The sequence below is a fragment of the Aquila chrysaetos genome, chromosome 17 (genome assembly GCF_900496995.4).
Source record: "Aquila chrysaetos chrysaetos chromosome 17, bAquChr1.4, whole genome shotgun sequence".
Classification (NCBI taxonomy): domain Eukaryota; kingdom Metazoa; phylum Chordata; class Aves; order Accipitriformes; family Accipitridae; genus Aquila; species Aquila chrysaetos.
The window spans coordinates 21,125,497-21,146,983 of record NC_044020.1 but is presented as its reverse complement, the minus strand read 5'-3'; the positions used below and the strand labels follow the sequence as shown (position 1 = coordinate 21,146,983).

The window sequence follows — 21,487 nt, the reverse complement described above, 5'->3', positions numbered from 1 at the left end:
TGTACCTGCGCGGCCGCCGTCGGCCCTCCCCGCGCCGCCCCGGCGTGGCGGGCGGCCCGGCAGCCGGCGGCGGGAGCTCCGCCTCAGCGGGATGCGGTCCGTCAGCTACGTGCAGTGTGTGGCGCTCGACTTCGGCGGCAGCCTCTTCCCGCACGCCATCTGCCTGGGGGATGCCGACAACGACACGGTCCGGAGGCGGGGTGGCGGCGGGCCGGGGGCCGCGAGGCCGCGGCGGAGGGGGCGCTTCCGCGGGCGGAGCGCTGCGCCCGCTTCGGGCGGCGTAGGCGGGGAGAAGGCCGCAGCGGGCCGCCCCGCGCGGACCGGGCTCGGCCGGCCTGGGGAGCAGCCGGGGGCGGCCCGGGGCCGCCCGCAGCCGCGCTCGGCGGCGGGGCGGGGGACAGCAGTGGCAGGGGTGAGGCGGCCCCCGGAGGTCCCTTGCGGACGGAACGTTTCGGTGCCTCTGGGCGCGGCAAGTCGGCGCTTCCGTCGCCGTTAGACGCGCTGGGCCGCCTTGGCGCGGGCGCTGGGTGCCGCACAGCCGGGAGGCCGGTCGGGATCTGGTCCCAAAGAGAGACGCTCGGCTGTGGCGGTGCGGGGGCGCGGGGAAACGCTTTGCCGGGGCCCAGCGGGTCGCCAACAGGGTAGAGCCGAGTTTCAGTGTCTCTTGACCTGTGTGATGGATGGATGTGCATGGGGGATGCTGCCATCAGCCCCACAAACGGTTGTTTCTGATGGGTCTGGTTCGTCTGTAACCAGGAAGCGGTTAGCTTAACCAGATATATGTAAACTGTCCCTTCTTCTCAGCGGTCAAATGTTATTACAGCCCTGTCCTGAAAAGCGTCGTGGCTAGCAATGCAGGAGATGATAAAACAAATTTTCCCGTAAGAAGGCGTGTTATGTGGGGCAACGTGTGCAGGGAGTTAGGAAATGCACACAATTTAAATACGCAGAGGCATGATGCAGAAGATGGGATAGTAGGAGTAGGCTCGTCAGCAGGGGTGGTTGGCAATTTTTAGAAGTCGTCTTTAAAGAAATAATCAGCGTTCTGAAAGACTTTTACCCCTTCATCAGTGAGATTGAACATCCAGTGTAAATCTATTGTAAGTGTTCTTGCAGCCTCTTTCTGGCTGGATGGCTACATTTTCCTCACTGCCATCATCTTCCTCAGGTGATTCAAGAAAGATTGAGTCAATCTAGATTGAAGGATGAAAGATGGGCTGATGAGGGGCATGATTAGCAGAGCAGGATGTTAAAACGGTCAGTGATGCAACTCTGAAACAATGGCTAGAGAAGCAGTGGATAAGGGGATGTTGCTCTAAGGAGCCACTCTCCAGCTCTTTTATTTGCGAGAGTAAAATTAGGGCTTTTGTTCTTTCCCAGACTTTCTCTATTGATTTGAGGCTGTCTCTTTAACTCTTGTTTTGCTTTGCTGCTGCTTCCCACAGTGAATTTTTGGTATAAATTCTGTAATTATTGCTGTGTGGGAATACTGTTACTGTAATTGTGAATTTCTTCTTACTAACCTAATTCTCTTGTACAGCTGAATGAGCTAGTGGTGGGAGACACCAACGGGAAACTCTATGTTTACAAGAATGATGACAGCAAACCCTGGGCTGTGCGATCTTGCCAAGGAATGGTCAGTTCTTGACACAATTTTTAACTGGTTGGGCCTTCTGGTGTATTTGCAGCCAGCTATCCTTGACCACTGCCTAGGAATATGTAGGCCAGAGGGGAATGGCAGCCAGAACGGGTTCTGGTGACTTTCATGTAGTTATGCAAGACCCTGCTTTTGCCCACAGCTAGCCCAGTGGGCTGGAAGTGACGAGCAAAGTACTGAACAAACACAGGAACTGGGCTTCTGTCCCACCTTGACCCTGCTCGTCTGCACTGTGGATTTTGCCCCAGGGCTCTGGACAGTTGCTTGGCAGATGTGTTTCTGTCCATGACTCTGCGCTCTTTGTCCTTGAAAAGGCTGTTTAGAGTTCAAGAGACAGTTTATGACAGAGGAGGGGGTAAGGCAGAGGCTTATCCCAAAGTGCTCTTTTGGGTTGCCTCCTCTAATGTATGTCCTTCTTTTCTCTTGCAGCTCACATGTGTTGGCGTGGGAGATGTATGCAATAAAGGAAAGGTGAGAGCAGCCAAACTCTTCCCAGCTGTGTCTGTAGGGCATGTGGGAGGTGCTTAGGAGATTAGAGTCATGTCATACCCTGAGTGTGGAGGAAGACAGGTTGCAGGTGCTTTCTCTCCAGGATCTGCCCTTGCTCATACAGCTTCAGCACTACTGTTTTAAAACTGTTCTTCTGTTTACATATAACCTGTATCTTTCTGTGAGCCATATGCAGGTTTTAGTGAGCAAGGAAATCCATCCTGTCTTCACGAAGTACTATTGATTTCCATGTCACCCTGTGTGAGCGCCGCAAGGCTTTGGTGGTTTGGGGGTTGCTCCTTTTCCTCAGTGGCTTTTGCCCTGCTCAGTGCTGGTCCCTGCTGTGGGCCATGGCCCTTCTGCCACTTGGCTGTGTACGTTTAAGGTCATCTAAACAAGACTGAGCCGCAGAATAGTCTAGACTCCCAAGCAAATTCCACTGGGTCTAATATGACTCATTTTGCTAGATTGCTATTTCTGGGGGTTAAGCCAGGACCACTGAGTCCAAAAGTCCCAGTTTAGGCACCCTGCCTAAAATACTGTAGCTATGTGTGCTCCAGGGGGGAGCAGAGCTGAAGTGAGCATTGAGAAAGCCACACATTGTTTGGGGATTGCATGCACGCATCAGCTTGATACCCTAGTCTGACAAGGATGAACAAGAAGTTTGCACCCTACGGTACCCAAGTAGTTTGTATGCTGGCCAAAAACCTTCCCCTGCTCCCTCTGTAACAGTCATTGATCTTGATGGATCTACCCACGTTACCTTCCGTTGCCCTGCTGTGGGACATCTTCTGCAGTTTCTAAAAGAGGAAAAATCAAAAGGCTTTTCTCTTCCCTCTTAGAATCTCGTGGTGGCGGTGAGTGCAGAAGGCTGGTTTCATCTTTTTGACCTGACTTCTCCAACTTCAAAACACCCAGATGCTTCAGGCCACCATGAGTTGGCAGCAGCAGAAGAGCAGAAGCCAGTGTTCAAGCAGCACATTCCTGCCAACACCAAGGTCATGCTGATCAATGACATTGGTGAGCCGGGAAGCCTTTGTGGGAGTGCAGGGTGAGGGATTTTGGGTATGAGGTGGTGGGGGAGGGAAAGTGTGTGGGACTCGCAGAAGGAAATTACTACCTTGCTGAAATAGGTGCTCTAGCAAACCACAGTCAAGTCATGGAGGAGGGAAGCAAGAACTTCAGGAATTTTCCTGAAGTGCAAGTTCTCATTACAGGATTGGGATCCTCAGGGATGCTACCTGATGGAAACCAGCACGGTGGTTTCTGAATGTTGGGGCTCTTGGGGCTATGAAAGGCTGAGAGAGCCCATCTATCTCCTTGTATTCCCTGCAGATGGAGATGGGAAGTGTGAGCTGGTGGTGGGTTACACTGACAGGGTGGTACGTGCCTTCCGCTGGGAGGACTTGTCGGAGAATTCAGACCATATCTCTGGGCAGCTGCTCCTGTTGAAGAAGTGGCTGCTAGAAGGTCAGGTAAGGAAACAGGATGTTCAGAGCAGAACTTGTCTTACAGTCTTCAAGAGCTGGCTCTCCCAAGGGAAGAAGCAAGCACAAAATCGCAGTCCTATCAACAAAGCAATTGGCATGTTGATGACTTGAAAGGAGATTTGCCCGGTGGTTGTCCTGTACGTGCAGAGCAGCTGGTGGGTTGGTCTGGGAAACAGTCAGTTGCTCTCACCCAACTAGAGAGCGTTAGTGGAAAATACTAGTGTTGTTCTTTGGTGGCTTTTGGTAGGGAAACAACCTTTTACTGTAACTTGGATGTTTTGCTTCTAGCTGAATTTGTTCAGCTCCTGCTCAGCTCTATCAGGAGATCTGCCATATTCAAGCTTAGGTACAAGGAGCACAGTGAACCCTTCTGAGGTGTTTAAAGTTATCAGTTTGACTCTATCCATGTTTTGCCTCTGCCAGTATAGGTGGACAGCCTCTCTGTGAACCCAGGCCCTGATGGCTCACCGGAGATGATGGTGTCTCAGCCAGGCTGCGGTTATGCCATTCTGCTGTGCACCTGGGACTCAGAGCAGCAGGCTACGACAGAGGGAAGAGACAACTCTGTCCCAAGCAGGTGAAGAGCGTTACTGCATGGGCTAGCTGAGGAGATTCCGCTGTAGATACCCGTCACAAGGGGGCCCCGCCTCACCACCTTTCTGAGGGGGAGTGCTGTCATTTGTCCTTGCTTCAGTGACTGCCTATACTGCTGGGAGTTCATGACTTAAGCCCACCTACATCCCGGCTTCCATGAACACTCTTCATGTCTCTGTCACAAAGTTGAATGCTACTGCGTTCCTGATATCCCACTCTCTTCTCCTTGGGTTGGGCAAGGAGAGTGGCAAAACCAGCTCACTGAGGGGGGCGGTTGTGGGGGCTAAGGCAGGGAAAGGCGTGACCTAGATCTCCAGAGAAAGAGTAGTAGGCAATCTGGTGACCTATCTAATGGTGGGAAGGGTAGCAACTGAAAGGCTGGGCCAAGCCTAGTTAGTCCGAAGCCTGGGATGACACTTTGGGTTCATTCACTTGTTTCTTCCAGGTGAGGTAATTGGAGGTTTTCCTAATGAGACCCCTGGCAGCCAGTGCTGTAAATCACAACCAGAGCAATTGGGATGAGTAATGGGGTTATTGTCCTTGGTGCCGGAGGGATCCTTGTGGGGAATTCAGGTGCTTCTGTGGTGTTCTGTGAGATTTTTAAGGCAGACCCAGTAAACTGCAGGAGGAGGGGAGCTAGGCAATTAAGTCTCCTTGATGGCTTAGAGACCTTACTGGAGTGGTACCCTCCTAGCCAGGAGCCAGGCCCAGACATGGTCTCTGACCAACCTGTTCAACCCTAGGCAGACACTTCCTGAGTGAAAGCACCCAGGCTTATGTGACAGTAGTGATAAAAATTTGTCTTTTTTTCCTTGATTGGAATACATGTTTTACTGACTTTTTTCTTTTTTTTTTGTTTTCCTTTGAGCTCTTTCCAGCTTTCTGATGTATCAAATCATTCTGGTTTTGTTTGCTAATCATTTAGCAAGTTCCTTTCATACCTGGGGCAGCATGCATTCTTTTCCTTGGCCTTTACCATTAAAGGGCTAACCTATGCACAAACTCTATCAGTCTCTGGATTTGTAGAGCTTTGGAGTACGCTGCTCTTTAGATTGTTCTGGAACAGTCCCAGGCATGGTTCCCTAACCCTTCCCTGATGTCTGTCTCTCTTTTCCCTAGTGAGGCCCCTATTCGAGATGTTATTCTACACCAAACATCTGGACGGATTCACAACAAGAATGTTTCCACTCATCTAATTGGTAGCATTGGCCGAGGTGAGAGATTAGGAGCTTGGGATCTCTGGCCCAACAGTTGCTCCGATAATTTTTCAATATGTCAGTCCAGCATGAAATCAGATTTCCCGTGGTTGAAAAATAACAGTGGAAGGCAGCTGCAAGAACAGAGGGAACTCGGCTTGTGTTAGCCAGCTCCCAAAGAAAGACAGCTGGATATTTGCATTTGAACTTTTTGTAGCCTTTGTCCTTCCCTAGGTAGCTCTTACTCTTGACCTAGCACAACAGTTTCTCTGCAGCCTCCAGTGGCCTGCAGTTAGTCATCCTGAATGGCTGCCATGCCTTGCTCCTACAGATGTCCTTGGTCTTTGCTTTTGCATGGCTGTAGCTTATGCCCTCTTCTTATTCCCTAGATGCATCCCTTCCTTTCCACAGCCTCATCTTTATTCTTGCTTTTGTGCTCTTCAGCATTTGATTCCCAATGCCTGGCAGCTATATCCTGCTATTCTTTCACCAGTGCAGTCCCAACCCCTCCAGAGCTGCTTCCATATTTCATTTATATCACTGTCCTCTGTCTCCTTCCGATGTATTCTGTTCAGCTGTTGTATCTAAACTCTCCACAGCTGCTGGCTCCTCTCAGCCCTGACACACTGCTATTTTGTCCAGACTTTTCTTACACACTGCCACTAGCTTCCCTTGTATAACTGCTTTGTGCTATGACCTGTGCCTGGTGCACCTGCCGAACCCTGTTTTGGTACCTATGGAGAATAAGCAGCTCTCACTCCTCCTCGGAGCGTGTGGGCATAATACGAGAAGGCAGAAAATTCCAAATGCAGTTTACTTTCTCTTGTGTGCAGCTGGCTGGAATCCAGCTGCATTTGCTCTGTCCAAGTATTACCCTCTGCAGTGCTGTCTGAGAAATGATTTAGGCTGTCCAATGTAATTAGAGTTGGAGGAGAAGAGCAATCCACTGAAACCCCTCCTCTTCCCCTTCCCCAGAGTACCCTTCCTCCCCAGTTTCTAAGCTTGTCATGTTTTCAGCATCTTGGATGCTAGTATGAGCAACGTGGTCAACAGAGCATGAAATCACTTATTTCACTGCATACAAAGCCGTGCATCTAATGAGAGGTCTCTGTGAAAAATGAAGGCACACAGAATAAGGGATGAAGAGAAGGTTGTGAAAAGCCCACTGATGCTGGACCATTAGTAATGAAACAGCTGAAGAGTGCCATGATGACCAGTTTGTAAGGGGGACATAGCAGATCATTTGGATCAGAGCCTGTCTGGATGAATGTCAGCTAGGGGCAACAGAGCACTCAACCAGCTGACTGTTTGCTTTAAGCTGATCTGCAGAAATAGCCTAGTCTGTGTCTGGGGAGTGTGCAGGCTGCTGGAGCTTGGAGCTGTCTATGGCCAGTGGAGGGAGGTTTGCAGTTACTACGTCATTCTGGGGAAACTGCCTATTTGCTTTCAGCTCTGCTGGCTTGTCCCCAGCTGCCAGGTTTCCGGGGCTCCTGCAGACCTCAGGGAGCCAGTGTCTCCTACGTGGTCACTGAAAGGATTAAATGCAGCTGTAGTTGAATACAGCTCCAGTCCTCCCCCACCAAGTGTGATATCACTTTCAAAACCTGACCTTGCATGTCTTTTCTGATTGGTAGCTAGGTAAAGAGTGTACTGAAGGGCTGAAGCAGCCCAGTGGTCAGGGGAGTCTCCTCTTCAGATTTAACTAGTCACATTTTTCAGTGCTGTCCTGCACACAACTGTGATATACAGGTTTTGGAGAGGATACTGCTTGCAGGAAGTTCACAGATGTATAAGCATAGCCCAGGAAAGCCAGGGCTTAACGTATAGATGAGCATGAAGGCACATGTCTAATCTGCTCATAAAGCAAGGGCTCTCTAGCCCAAGGACCAGTGTTTGCTGGGAGAGCATCACAGCTTCTGTGCAGTTTTGCTGTAGTGAAAACAACAGAGTTGGTAGCATGATATCCAGACTCATTCAGGAGTTGCCATGGAGGTGCTTTTGTGCTAATGTGGCTGGGCTTTGTCCTGGCAGGACCTCTCTTTTAACCCTGTGCCTATATTAGTGCAAACCGAAGGTCTTGGGTTTTGAGATGCCAGTGCCCTACAAATAAAAGCCAGCGTCAAGTACAATTGGCTGCAAGAATCTGTAGATGCTAAGCAAAGTGTCAAGGCTGGGCAAAAAAGGGAGGCAGGATGGATCAGCTTGTTTTGGATCTTTTTTTTTTTTTTTTTTTCAGGAGAGGGAGGGGACAATGGTTATAAAATTACATCAACTCCTGTAATTCTCTTCTGCACTTACAGGCTGCTCCAGTGAGAATAGTGGCTCCGGTCTCTTTGCCCTCTGTACTCTGGATGGTAAGTCCTACCACTGTCCTCGAAGAAAGACCTGTTGTGGGGTGGCCAGGGCCTGTCACTAATTCAAAGCAAGGAACCAGGGGCTCAGTACTTCTGGTTTTGAAAGAAGGGGGAGCTGGGCTTCAGAAATGCTTCCTGGGTCAGGCAAGAGAATTTGACTCAGACTCCTTCTGCTGACATATTTTATATGAAGGCATGAAAGCTAAGACAGGAGCCAAGGTAAGAGTTGTCACTGTGAGCAAGTCCCCCATAAACGGGGTGTGTGATAACATACCTGTTTCTGAGGATATGGTGAAACATTAAAGCTGAACCTATTTTTCTGTTCCTTACTGAATTGGGTCTGATATTGCACAGGCTTGCTCTCTTCAGGAAACCTGTTGTGTTTTCTATCTGTTACTAGTATCTGCCTTTCTCTCTCCCCTGGTACAGTCTATTCATCTGTGGATTTCAAAGCATTTTACAAACATTAGTTACTTGTATGGTCCCATGGCCTGTGGGGTTAGAAGTATTAAAGCCATGCTGCAGTGAGCAGCCGGGAAAATGAAGAGCCTAGGTCATTGGCCCAAAGGCACACTGAAAGCTCGAGATGGAGAGTGAGACTAGAACTTTCATCTGCTGACTCCTAAGTTGCCTGCTTACCCAGTGGTCAAACAACTGTTTGAGATGTCAGTTCAACAGTGCCATTCATGTAGACAGGAGCTTCTAAACCACAGCAGAGATGTGTCCTTGTACTTGAAGGGACTTGGGTTGTTTCCAAAAGCATTAAAGGAAATGGATGCTGGAACTTGAGTATTGGTAGAGAGGAGCTGGCCTCACGCAGGCCTGGAGCCAGGTTCTTCTGCTGTGCCCCTGACTGAGAAGTGATAGGACAAGCTGCAATAGGACTGAATCTAATGAGCTGAACGCAGGGTTTCTGTCCAAAAAACAACAGTGTGGAGACAAGGTGCTGTGCTTCTCTGTTCCCAGATAGGCAGCCTGGCCTGTTTGGGCCAGATGTCCACCTGCCCAGTGATGTCCTGCTAGGGAATTTCTGATTGTTCTTTGGACGTGAACTCTGAAGCTTCTGCATCTGGTGAAGCTTCTGCATCTGGCAAGGCTTCCTGCCTCACTGTGGCTCACTCATGAGCCTTACCAAGGCTGGAGGGCACTGGGAAGATAGATTCGTATTTATGTTCCAGTCTCTCATGGCCACCACCACCATACCACCACCTCCCGCCCCCGTACTATCACAGTATCTCTGGATGATAGAAAAATGGTATGTGGGGTAAGTGTCCCGTATGGTTTTAGCAGCCAGGAGGCCATGCCCGTGTGTGCTGGATTTGGCTGGGGTAGAGTTAGTTTTCTTCATAGTAGCTAGTATGGGGCTATGTTTTAGATTTGTGCTGGAAACAGTGTTGATAATTCAGGGATGTTTTCGTTATTGCTGAGCAGTGCTTACACAGAGTCAAGGGCTTTTCTGCTTCTCACCTCACCCCACCAGCGAGGAGGCTGGAGGGGGGGCACAAGGAGTCGGGAGGGGACACAGCCGGGACAGCTGACCCCAACTGACCCAAGGGATATTCCAGACCATATGACATCATGCTCAGCGTATAAAGCTGGGGGAAGAAGAAGGAAGGGGGGGGGATATTTGGAGTGATAGCATTTGTCTTCCCAAGTAACTATTAGGTGTGGTGGAGCCCTGCTGTCCTGGAGATGGCTCAACACCTGCCTGCCCGTGGGAAGTGGTGAACGAATTCCTTGTTTTGCTTTGTGTGCATGTCTCTTGCTTTACCTATTAAACTGTCTTTATCTCAACCCATGAGTTTTCTCACTTTTGCTCTTCTGATTTTCTCCCTCATCCCACTGGGGGGGAGTAAGTGAGCAGCTGCGTGGTGCTTAGTTGCAAGCTGGGGTCAAACCATGACACCATGCTATTAGCCAGCCAGCTCTCAGCTGATACCTGTCAGCATGCTGTCCTGAGATCACACGATCTTGTGGGACATGGTAAGAAGCTTCTAGTTTACTCACTGTCCCATGTGAGATCTGTTGACGTACTGTACTTTGGGAGCCTGTTTTTGGCAGTTTTCTTCTTGTATTAGAGCACAATCCTATTAGCAGGGCTGCTGCCATTTTTCCTCTCTGTTTCCAGTTACTGATGACAAGATAATGGACTGCTGTCCTTCCCAGAATTGGAACTGTGTTGCCTATTAGCAACCACAGCCTGTACCATGGGCCTAACTCTCTGCCAGCAGACCCTAAGTGTTGAAGGAGTGTGCAGGGCCCAGTGTTGGCAAACATCTTGCTCCCTTTTAGTATTTTCAAGACAATCTTTTTTTTTTTTTTTTTCTTTTTTCCTTTCAGGGACATTGAAACTCATGGAGGGAGCAGACAAGCTGCTTTGGTCTGTGCAGGTTGATCACCAGCTGTTTGCTTTGGAAAAGCTGGATGTTACTGTGAGTGTCTGTATAGGGCTGGGAGGGATGAAGACAAAAGCTCAACATGGCTTTGTGTATATGAATTTAGGAAGGGCAAGGGGAGTATGACTCAGCTGAAAAAGGCTGGTATTATCTCAGGACGACACAGAGTGCTCTGACTGTACCAGTGCATTCTGCACTCATGTCAGTCTGTCCACCTGCAAGAGGTTGAGCTGTGTCCACCTGTTTGACCTAGTGAGCCCAGCATCCTGTGAACTTTTTCGTGCCCCAGCTGCTCTTTTAACTTAGTGCAAAGTTGAATGGTTTTACATACTGCTAATACCCCAATTGTCTAGGAGCTCTTATGATACCTAAGGATTATGATAGAGAAGAGAGAGATGGTCTCCAAGTGCAAAAAGACTGGACAAGTGCAAAATGTCTGGACAAGATGTCCAAAAGTGATGTCTTGTTCAGATGTGAGTGTTCTGTCTCTGAAAAAGCAGGAAAGATTCTTGACTGCCTCTGGGAATAGTTGATGTCTGTGCTAATATGCGATCTTATCATTCCTGCAGGGCAATGGGCATGAGGAGGTGATTGCCTGTGCATGGGATGGTCAGACATACATCATCGACCACAATCGGACTGTTGCCAGATTTCAAGCAGATGAGAATGTCAGTGCATTCTGTGCAGGTGGGCGGCCTCACTGCAAAGCCAGGCCTCACAGCATTTCTCCCTCAAAGCTACTACTCCCCTCTGGGAGGCCTGGAATCCTTTGCCTGTCTGCAGTGGGGAATAATTTCCCTGTGTGTATATTGCAGAAAGCCCAGCTAGTCTTTCTGCTGGTGGCATCTGGGAAAAGTAGGGGTGAGAGGAGGTGACATTGAGGTTTGTCTGTGATGGTTTGGGGGTTTTTCCCTGACCTTTTTGGGAGTGCTACAGTGGTCTCTTGTCTTCTTTACTGCTTTTTCAATTTGCAGACTTCTAAGCAGTTCTCATATGGCGATAAGGAGCCCCATGGAACTAGCCTGAGCCTTGGCTTTGCTCAGTCCCCTCTCTCAGACCTGCAAGAAGCAGCTTGCAAATCCCCAAGCTCCATGCATTAATAACAGTTTAGAGACACTTTCTTGCATTTTCTCAGAGGGACTTCATATGCCCAAGTACATGTCTGTGCCCCTCCCCCAAGGTGCTCTCTGCTTTCTGCTAACAGCTTTGGTACCTCATCATGAGAAGTTACCTATTTGCTTTCTCTGTCCTTTTGGAAATAGTCAGATCTCCACACTTTTGCTTTCTTCAGGCCTCTATGCATGCAAAGGAGGAAGCAACAGCCCCTGCCTGGTTTATGTCAGCTTCAATCAGAAGATCTACATCTACTGGGATGTGCAGCTGGAGAGGATGGAGTCCACCAACCTGTTGAAAATCCTGGATTGTGACCCAGAGTTTGGAAATCTCCTGCAGCAGCTGGGTGTGGGTGAGTGCAGAAATGGTGAAGGGTGTACAGGAAAAAAGAGAGGAAGGGCGACTGGCAGGTAATGTGCTGGGAACTAGAGTTCTAGGTACTTCTTGAGGAAGAGGGGCTTTCATACTGTCTGTTGAGAATCCCTAACAACTGTCTCTCTTTTCTATAGAAAGAAGCAATGTTTCTGCTGTCAAAGATCTGATTCACAAAACACTGTATTTTCCTGAGAAACAGCAGCAGAGCAGCCCCTCACAGTGTCAGGACCCTGCTGGAACAGACTCCTCTGCCCACTACACTGTCATCCAGGATCCATTATAACAAGTCACATGGAGGCTGACATCTTCAATACCAGCACAAACTCTTCTCTGATTGGAATCGGGCATCTAAGGAAGAGGAGACTGTTCTTGTCCAATCTCTGTCAAAGCTTGCAGACAGCAAAGGGTGTACAGGCTGGGTTCTGTGGAGGGATGTGCTTGGCTGTAGGCTTGAGTGAAGGTGGTGGGTTGATTTGCTTTTGGCCGAGGAAGCTACCAGAACAGCGAGAGTCCAGGGTCCTGCTCATTTGCCTCCCATTGCCAGTTTCCATGTTCTCTGCTAACTAAGACGCTTTATGGGTGACTGTGAAGGAGCACTGACGACATAAGTGGAGAGAACAGCTGAGCTCAGTCTCTGTTTTGCCCTATTCTTGCACCTGCTCTAGTGATTACTTCTGAATTCTTAGCAGGATCACAGTGCAGGAACTGCAGATGGAGGAACCGAGTTAGGGAGCAGGCGAGGGCCTTCTCTTCCATTTAGGTGTGTTTTTAAAGTAGACCCAGGCATTGTTTGCCTTTGCTCTGCTGCTGCTTTTCTACAAGCAGTTTCTCACAAACCATCTCCTGTTCCGAGGAGCTGGAGACGTGTGAGAAGAACCACAACTTGCACTAATAAAGTGTTGAGAGGTAACAGCTCCAGTGAACCCCAGCTGTACTTGAGAGGCATTGCTTGTCTCCATTGTCTTGGGCAGGGTGATCCCAGAGATGGCTGTGACTTAGCAAAGCAGCTGTGAACTGGGCAATAAGAGGAATCTGTCTTAACTGTGGATCTGTGGTGCTGTGAGCTTGGCCATTCCATAATAAGCAGTGGAAATGCCTCACTTCCTTCTTGTTGTGGAGAGTGCCATGCTATTTTGAGTCCTGCACAACTGAAAGAGGTGGACTGGACATGGCGTTCCACTCGCTGGTATGCGGAGTCTGGAAATGGCCGTTGCTCACCCAGGCTGCTTGTATGCAAAGGCCGGGGCAGGAACCTTTCCACATGCTGCTGGTGTTCTGCTTTTCCCCATCTCAGTTTGCCCCTTTCCTAACTCAGCTTGTTAGGATAGGAGCAGCAGGCTCACCTGCTGTTTTGCATCTATTATCTTCTCTCACTTGTGCGATGTTTTATTGGACATGCATAATGGATGGAGCTGTCCCTTCACCCTTATGGCAGCTTGAGGGGGTTTCATCCAAGTCAGAGCAAATATTCAGTGATCTCTCTTTAGCAAATGGTAACATTTAAAGATCCTGCAGGCTGTGGAAATCCTGCTGTGCTATACTCTGCAAAACATCCAAGGGCAGCTCTAACTGGGAGAAAGACTTTGTATAGAGGAAAGGAGTGTCTTGCCCTTGGGTCAAAAGGACTGTTGTTAAAGTAGCCCTATGTGGTAGAAGGGCAGGATCTTCACATAATAAGCTCTAGCTTTTCTTTGCAATTTCCATCTGTAGATTTATATAAGCTTTGTAGAGGACAGCTTCTGTCCTCTGCATTTGGTAGCTGTGAAAGTTGAAGCACGGGGCAGTGAAATGGTATGACCTGCTCTGTACCAGCTAACACTCTCCTTGCTTCTCGGACCACTCTGTCTTCTGACTCTGTAACTACAGTGGAAGTTTCTCTCCATTTTAATGACCTCACTGAGAAGCATTTTTAAATGTTTCTCTGTCATACTAAGTGCTTGTGTACAATAGGACCCTTCAGGCAGGAACTCTCAAGTCAATAGTGCTTTAGTAACAGTGGTGTTCAGAGCAGCAGGGCTTCAGTTTGTCAGCTATGGAGAGCTGATAGTGTAGGGACCATCTCTGCTGAGGGCCTAAAGCAAGGAGTTGTCTTGAAGCTTGTCAGCTCTGGACTGTAACCTCAAGAAATTCTCAGCTGTCATGACGCTGAGATGGGCAGCTGCCCATCCCAGTGGGCAATCACCATTGCTTCTGGCAAATTAGTCAGTGTGACCCCTTGGGCTCTCATCAGTCTCATAGTCCTTTCCTAATGAGGGTGAGTCTTGTTGGGGCTATTAACTAGACCACAGTATATTGGTTTCTTGCTACTTCCAGGTTACTGTTTCCCAAAACCTAAAGCTGTTCTTTCTGATCACCAGAATGAGTAAGGATTCTCCCTTCTGTCCCTTCAGGTGAAGCAGCAGCAGTTGCTATGCTTACCTCCTCCCCTTGGGGCCAAGCTGAGTCAGGGAGAAGCAGATGCCTCTACAGGTGGGGTGGACAGTTTGGTTTCACTGTATTCTGCAATACTTTCTGCCTACCCCTGTTGCTACCTGGTTTTAATCTTGCACTTCAAAATTAGTGGAACTGACATGAAGAGGGACTACAGCAGAGCAGGACTCTGCAGAACCATTTCCAGAAGCACACAACGGAAACGGCATTTAAGCAATGTCCCTGAACAGGCCAGTGTCTTGGCATATGCTGTTTTTCCATCCTTAACACAGACTGCTGTTCTTCCTCTACTTAAAGCTGTGTATTTTCTTGTCCTGCTCCCCCTTCGCCCCTGCCTCCCCCCTCCCAAATTCTGTGGCTTCTCCCCCCCCATAGGGGACGGAAACAGGATGGTTGCAAGCAACAGAACATAGTAATGCCTGAGTTTTCAGTCACGGCTCGCAGAGCCTGGCATGTGTACTGCTGCACAGGTGACGGGCTCTTCTGCTGTGTGCGATTTGACAAAAACACGCGCAGTCCTACCACAACTTGTGCCTGCCATGGCCCCACTCAACACTGTTTAGCTTTGGTGGGGCAGGTGTTCTCCACAGAAGTACTCTCTCTCTTGATCCACTGCTGGAACCCTAGAGGCTCCTGCAGCAATTGCCTGGAGCACTTTATTTGCCTGAGACTTGGGCCAGGCTGAGCTAACCTGGTAGCTGTGTCTTACAGGCTATTGCAGGGCTGCTATATTGTAATTCCTTCTGGAGGCCTAACAGGGAAAGAGGATTGTCTACACTCATAACAGAGAACAACTCAATGCTGTCTGTCCATGCCAAATATAAACCTTTATTAGCAACAAAAGCGCAAGGGGAATACAAATGGTGTATGACTGAAACTGTTTTATGCAAAACAAACTTTGCTATACAGGTCAAATGATTTCTAAGGAAGGAAGGTCAAATTAATCTACTGTTGGACTGTTAATTGTTGAGAAGAAACAGGAAAGGGTTAATGGGGGAGAGATGACATTTTCGGAAGAACTGTCTTTAAAAGAAAATGGGGCAAAACCAGTGCAAATGTTGGGCAGGGCAACCTGTGCAACCTAGCCCTCTTCTCTTGTTGGCCTGGGGATAACATTGCTGTGTGCTGTGCAAGCCTAGGCATGCTGCATTGTGGAAAGCAGAGGAGAGACGATACAGCTGCTACAGATCATCTGTTCCCCAAACTCTTCAGCTCTTAAAACCATTTGACAGGAAAAACACTAATGTTTGAGGGTTTTCCCTGCCAGTCTTATATTGCTTATGGCACATAATAACTTGCAGATGCATTTGGCTCCTGTGGCCCTTGCGCACAAAGGAAAATGAAAACTATCTACAGAAGAATTAATTGGAACTTCTGTACTGTTCCTTGGCCAAAAGATGACTTTCCTTCCTTTTTCATGCCCTGAACTCCAAAGTGACAGTTAGTAGACTGGCTACGGTGAATACTTCTGAAGTCAATGCTTCAGGCTACTTTCACTGGCAACAATTTTCTGTGAAGTATATATATCTGCTCAGAGAAGGAGCAGGGTAGGCTAGAAGTTACATTATACTTTCATTGTAACTCATTGCCTGCTTGTCTTTGCCAGCCAGCACAAGCCACAGAGTTGGAATTAGAAGTTGTTCCCTCCCACGCAGCAGAAAATGTTGTTTGCTGCATCCTACTCAGTAGCAGGTTGGCATACCCAGTGGTGCCAGGAAGCTTTTCAACAGGGCAGGATTTGCAAGACCCGTTTGTATGTCCCAGTGCCAGCACACAGCAAGTGAGGAGTCCAACAGCATTCTCAGGTACTGGGGGCATTTGCAGATCAATGATCCATGGCTTTGGTTGTGATGTTCAATTTACTAGCAAAAAAATAAAGGGAGGGGGTTGCTTTATTTTCCTGAGACATAATAAACCTGCTGGCCATCCCTGCCCTTGTTTTTATGTTGTCTTTGCTGAATGTAGTTATTTCTTTAACTCTTCAGGTATATCCTGACATTTGCCAGTGGAGTCTCTTGAAAGGAGGACTGACTGCAAACATATGTAGGTGCCTCAGGGGTCTTCAGTTCCACAACTCGCCCGCTAGTAGTGAAAGAAGGAGCAGGCATCTGGGAATATGGATGGCTGGGGCTCCCATTGTGTTCAAAACCAAGTGACCCCAGGCTCCTGGAAATGGCCCTGATGATGGCTTCGGCAGACTGCATGTTCTTGGGATAGGTTTACCTCTTGCACGTAGGCCTTGGAAGGGGCCTCGGAAGTCCATCTCCCCATCCCTGGGCAGGTTCGGCCATACGTATCTCACACCTGCCAGGTAACACTTGCTTCTCTGTTCCAAAGACTTGCTGTGACAGATGTTTCCCTACAGACTATTTCACAACTGTTGTGTCTACTCTACTGGAAAGTAGCCCTAGTAGGAGCTGACCGCCAAGGCGGTTCAGAGAGATTATCCCTAAAATAATGACATTCCGTTGTCTGTATTGAAGGGATGGGCCTCATTGTGAGGAAGCCAGTGTTGGACGCATACAGGATGTGCCTATGTCCTGCTCTGAGGTGGCAGTTTGTACTAAATTTCTACTTTCCTTTTGAAAGTATTATCATTTTTTGATCTCTGGTGGAAAAGACCGTTAGATAGCTCCTTCCTTTCCCTTGTCCCCCAAAAGCAATAGAGATGACTGGAATTGAGGGTAGGGAAATGTATCTATTTAATAGGCTTTTCCAAAAGAAACTACAATTGAGACAGTCTTCAGCCTTGCCAACCTACTTAAAAATTACTTACTGGGCTCCCTAACGTAGGAAGACTTTTAAAAATTACCATATTTGTAGATGGCATTGAATTTGCTTCTTTGAGATGTTGTAAGTCCTGTTTTATAATCACATCTTTTAAAGCCAAGATTTCTGTCTTTCACAATGGAAGCTGGTATTCCCATGTAATGACACAAAAAACCACCAGTTTGGGCAAGAGTTCAGAATACATGTGTTAAGGTCAGTAACAAGATGTCATTTAATGCCAAGGAACTTTGGGAGATGGAGACCCACCAGGAGTTCTGTTTGATGAGGAGGAAACAAGGTACTGACACTAGGATTAGACTGGGATTTAGGGAATGAATTGAAGTGAGGTGTCAGCCATGGTCTTATGACCTGCAGTTCTCATTTAGTCATATAAATGTTTTTTTTCTGTAAGTTCTGTCTGCAACAAAGGTTGATGGGGAGGTTCCAGGATAAATGTTGACAACAGATTCCTCAATGTCTGGGTGGAAGAGACCTTTACTGTGTGGACCTGCATGTTCAACTGACACAGACAGGATGAAGGTGAAAAGCATGTCATCTGCTCTGGAGCTGCTTTCACAGCTGAAAAGAAGAGCTCTCACATGCTAATTTAGCACTTGCTTGGAAACATCCTCTCCATGACTGGCAAGTGGCACAGTCTACATTTATACAGGCAATTGTTAACAACAAAGAGGGAAAGGCTGGCAAGATAGTGGCACAACGTGGGAGAGTATTAGCAACCAGGGTACAGGAAAGCATTAAAAGGATTATCTAAAAAGGAAAGAATTCCTTTTGGAAGAAGCAAATTTGTCACTTACTAGTGTGGAAGAATGAGTGATTCTCCTGGGGGAAGATCAGGAGGATGCAAAGAAGGATTCATTATGCAGAGGAGAGAGGGACAGATAGGGCTGGGGATTTTCACCTACTGTAGCACATAAATTCACAGAGGAACCTAACTGTTAGTGATCTGAGAAATGAGGCATGCGAACCACAGAAAGGCTTCTAGAAGGATTGGAGGATGTTCTGAAGGTGAGCAAAAGCGGAGTTATCCCAAGACTTGACATGTAGGAACAGCACGAGGTAAATTCCAACAGCAGCTAGTGTGCATGTATCTGCAGGGCTGCGAGTGACAGGCATTAGTCAGAATTGTCAACTCAAAGTCATGCCAATTTTCTGTAAGATCCCATCCAGCACCCTTTAAATCATTGGAAAGATTCCTGTTGGCTTCAGTCTGAGTTCGGGAAGACATACTGACCTACACCCTCACCCTAGCCAGAGCCCAGCTCCAAAACAGACACCCACCAGGCATGGCTCTCACACAGAAGTGGCCAGGACTGAAAGCTGTTGGTGGCCTTCCCCTTCCCTTGGCAACCACTTGTGGGCACCAGCAAAGCCCAGCAAAAGCTGTCAGATGCTCTGGAAGGCAGCAGAGACCTGTCTGGGCACGAGCAGAGCCCGGCAAAAGCCGTGGGGTGCTCTGGAGGGAAGCAGGGCCCCTTGCGGCCACTGGCAAAAGCCATCAGATAGGGTTAGGATTTGGATTAGGGATAGGGATTAGGTTTAGTTATATGGTTAGGGGTTTAGAGTTAGAGGTTATCATTAGGGATAGGGTTAGGGTTCAGGTTCGCGGTAAGGTTTAGGGTTAGGGTCAGGGTTAGGGTCAGGGTTAGGGTTAGGGGTTAGGGTTAGGGGTTAGGGTTAGGTTTGGGGGTTAGGATTTATAGCTAGCGTTATGTTCAGTGTTAGGGTTAGGTGGTTAGTCTTAGGGAGTTAGATTTAGGGGGTTATGTTTAGGGTTAGGGTTTATGGTTAGGGGCTAGTGTTTAGGATTAGGGGTTAGGGCCAGCATTAAGGTTTAGGGGTAGGATTAGGTTTATGGGTTAAGGTTAGTTGTATGGGTTAAGTTTAGGGTTAGGGATTAGGGTTTGGGTTAGGGTTAGAGTTAGATTTAATGTTTAGGGTTAGGGTTTGTCTTTTTTTTTTTTAATAGATCATAAAAGTTAATGAATAATAAGAGATGTAATGGACATATCTGTCAGCTTTAGCAGAATGTTTTCCATTGTTCCACATGCCATTTTTAGAGAGCAGTGAGAGTTGGAATCTAGGTGAGTTTCTGCACATAGGAACAGGTGTTTCATCTATCACAAACAAGATTTTTTCAGTAGAGTTGACCCAGGTAGCATGTAGATTCTAGCTGAGACACAGGATGGTTTAGTACAAGTCTGAACTGTCATTAAAGACCCCTGGGTTGGAGAAGCCAGTCAGACATGCAGGCGATACAAATCCAGGAGGAATTACCGGTACTTTGGAAGACAGGCTCATTGAGTAGACATGGGTCCTGATGTAAATGAGAGAACTGTTAGTGTCATTCAGGAGATTCATGGAAAGCAGTTCATGCAGCCAGAAATAATCAGATGCATAAGTAGAAGAATGGCAAAGAAGCCAAGGAACAGATCAGAAGCTGCAAGATACGATGACTAACAATAAAAGTCACTAGCCTGATGCTGCTTGTAGGAGAAGCAGATGCCAGTCACACCAACTAACGCTGGTAAGTGCATCATATCGTATCAGCCAGGATGTATTCAGCTGTCCTTAGCATGTGTTAAACTACAGCGTACAGCATCTGATTTAGGAAAGGACTAACAGAAAAAAGCAAAAATGCATACACAAGTTCTTTGAGAAGCACAACAGAAACAATGAGTGCCTTGATGAAAAACAAAGAGAGCCAGCTGTGTTTAATCCAGGAAGATAGGCAAAATGGGAATGTCATGACATTCTAAGGGTGGACAAAGGGACGTTGTGCAGAGTTTGGATAGTGAATCAGTAGTCATGAGGCATGGAACAAGCCCTGATCTGGTGCATCTTTCCTAGAGCTAGTAAAGAATAGGCATGTATTTATCATACAGCTGTGCTCTAGGATGCAATTAAAAAAAAAATTTAAAAACCCTCAACAATTAAGTGACTTAATAATCACCCTGGTCATCCCAGATGAGTTCACAGTTCTCTGACCTGAGCTGATACTGCGAGGAAGTCTAGTTCTTGTTTCATGCAGGAGTAGCAAAGTTGATAGGCTGTAAGATGCTGGGACTTGAGGCTGATCATGTATCTGTGTCCAATCACTAGATTTCAAGTTGAAAGAAAGGAGCTTACAGAGCAGGAGACTCTGGGCGCTGTAATTCATTGCAGCATTTAAACTGAGTGGCAGGATCTCTGATGATGCAGCAGAGGTGATAGGAATGTAGCTCTAGCAGCTGGAGTGCGGAGAAGAGAGGCCTGGTCAGAAGGACAGGGTGTGCAAGTCTGGTTACCACGTATAACACCAAGAGATGATAAGCATTGCCATTCATATAATATAGCTTAGTGGCCAAGGACGCAAAGTGGCAAAGCCCAAGCCCCTGTGAGTGTCCGCTGTACTCTAGACATCTATGCTCAGCATTTCTGCAGAGGTTTCTTAGAATTAAGAACTCTAAAAGTGTTCTTGCTGCAAGATTTTTGCTAGAAAATACTTCTGTTCTGCTCTGAGCCAGCAAAAAGTAACAAAATCCAGCTTCCCAGAGCACAGGTGAGTGGACTGGCCACAGAGCCCTTCCCGCAAAGAAATGGGAGCAGAATCTGCTCACATTGAGGCAAAGAGAAGGGAAGCATTCATGGCAATCTTTGGAGGCTTTTGGAGAAAGTGCTGTCCTCCTGTCCACAGAACAACTGCAGACTGTTCACGGAGACTCTCTTGTCTCATGAACAGAGGCTATTGTAAAAATAAGTCATTAAAAGGGTAGGGTGAGTTTAGTAGAGAAGCAGGAATTGGAGTGACTAGAGACAGATAGATAGAAAAACAAGAACAAAATGCCCACTTGGCACACATGGGAACAAGCAAGAGGGTCCACTGACAGGAGGGTTATCTCTCAAGACGAGGCACTCCCAGCAACAACAGCTTCCAGCACCCATTTGCCTTTTTCTCACTCCCCAGTGAATGCCTCAGCCTAGAACTCAGCAAGGTTAGGGGCGTGTGAGCCTCACCCTCATCTCTCTCTCATGGCAGCAAGTCTCCTCAGCCCCAGACATGGGGAATGCAGCCAGTCACTGACCAGGCTCTTCAGAGGTGTGTAGAAAAGGCAGCTCTTGACTCAGTGCTTTAAATCTCAGGACTCCTTCCTCCAAGTCGATGCAACACTAAAGAAGGGGAGAGCCAGTTACTTGCTGGACATTTCAGATAGCAAATCTCACGATATCTGTCACTGGGGAAAACCTGTATAACCATCCAACAGCCCCACTTTGGGTTTGTAGAGACCCTCGAGTTCCCCTCCCTGTCCCCCATGCTGCCTCCTTGCTCCTATTCCCTTCACTGGATTCCTCTCCAAAGCCTTCACAGGGCCATTCCCCTCCCTTCTTTCTATGACTCCCTCGGAGGTGATGCCCTCACATCACTCAGCCATTCAGCCCAATGCTTGTCCTGCTTTGAGTCTGACCCGGCTACAAATATTTGATAGGCAGGAGCAAGCCTGCTGCAGCCATATCCTGAGCCACCCGGGAGCCAGGCTCAGCAGAGCACTAACCCTGAGCTGAGCTGACAAAAGGAGAGGACTCTTTCTGCTTGTGTCCAGCTGGTGTTGGACACTGAATGTGATCA

At 47.9% G+C, this 21,487-nt stretch overlaps 2 protein-coding genes across 3 annotated transcripts in view; one reads left to right on the top strand and one right to left on the bottom strand.

The window, feature by feature from the left end:
- The first annotated feature begins 18 nt into the window (after nt 1-18).
- Nucleotides 19-16,038, top strand: ITFG2 (integrin alpha FG-GAP repeat containing 2). The gene is made up of 12 exons (XM_030040445.2): nt 19-187; nt 1,541-1,636; nt 2,087-2,128; nt 2,989-3,166; nt 3,482-3,621; nt 4,065-4,213; nt 5,350-5,444; nt 7,727-7,780; nt 10,121-10,212; nt 10,746-10,863; nt 11,468-11,641; nt 11,799-16,038. Exons 1-12 carry the CDS (start codon nt 92-94, stop codon nt 11,945-11,947), a joined length of 1,383 nt encoding a protein of 460 aa, XP_029896305.1. The 5' UTR covers nt 19-91; the 3' UTR covers nt 11,948-16,038.
- NRIP2 (nuclear receptor interacting protein 2) overlaps nt 14,903-21,487 on the bottom strand; it is a 23,278-nt gene continuing 16,693 nt past the window's right edge. The window contains exons 6-7 of one of the 2 annotated variants that reach the window (XR_003927114.2): nt 20,878-21,030; nt 14,903-20,133 (exon numbers count right to left, since the gene is read on the bottom strand). Coding sequence is in view for 1 of the 2 variants with exons in the window: in XM_030040446.2 (XP_029896306.1) it covers nt 20,938-21,030 (93 nt within the window). In the remaining variant the exon portion in view is untranslated. Of the gene's footprint in view, nt 21,031-21,487 lie in introns of both variants that reach the window. The other variant, XM_030040446.2, reaches the window with a different exon arrangement.

Excerpts from the sequence above, each read along its gene's own strand:
- ITFG2 (XM_030040445.2), top strand. The coding sequence starts at position 92 with ATGCGGTCCGTCAGCTACGTGCAGTGTGTGGCGCTCGACTTCGGCGGC. Across the intron at positions 1,637-2,086 it reads TGCGATCTTGCCAAGGAATG|CTCACATGTGTTGGCGTGGG; the intron begins GTCAGTTCTTGA and ends TTTCTCTTGCAG. Across the intron at positions 10,864-11,467 it reads TGTCAGTGCATTCTGTGCAG|GCCTCTATGCATGCAAAGGA; the intron begins GTGGGCGGCCTC and ends TGCTTTCTTCAG.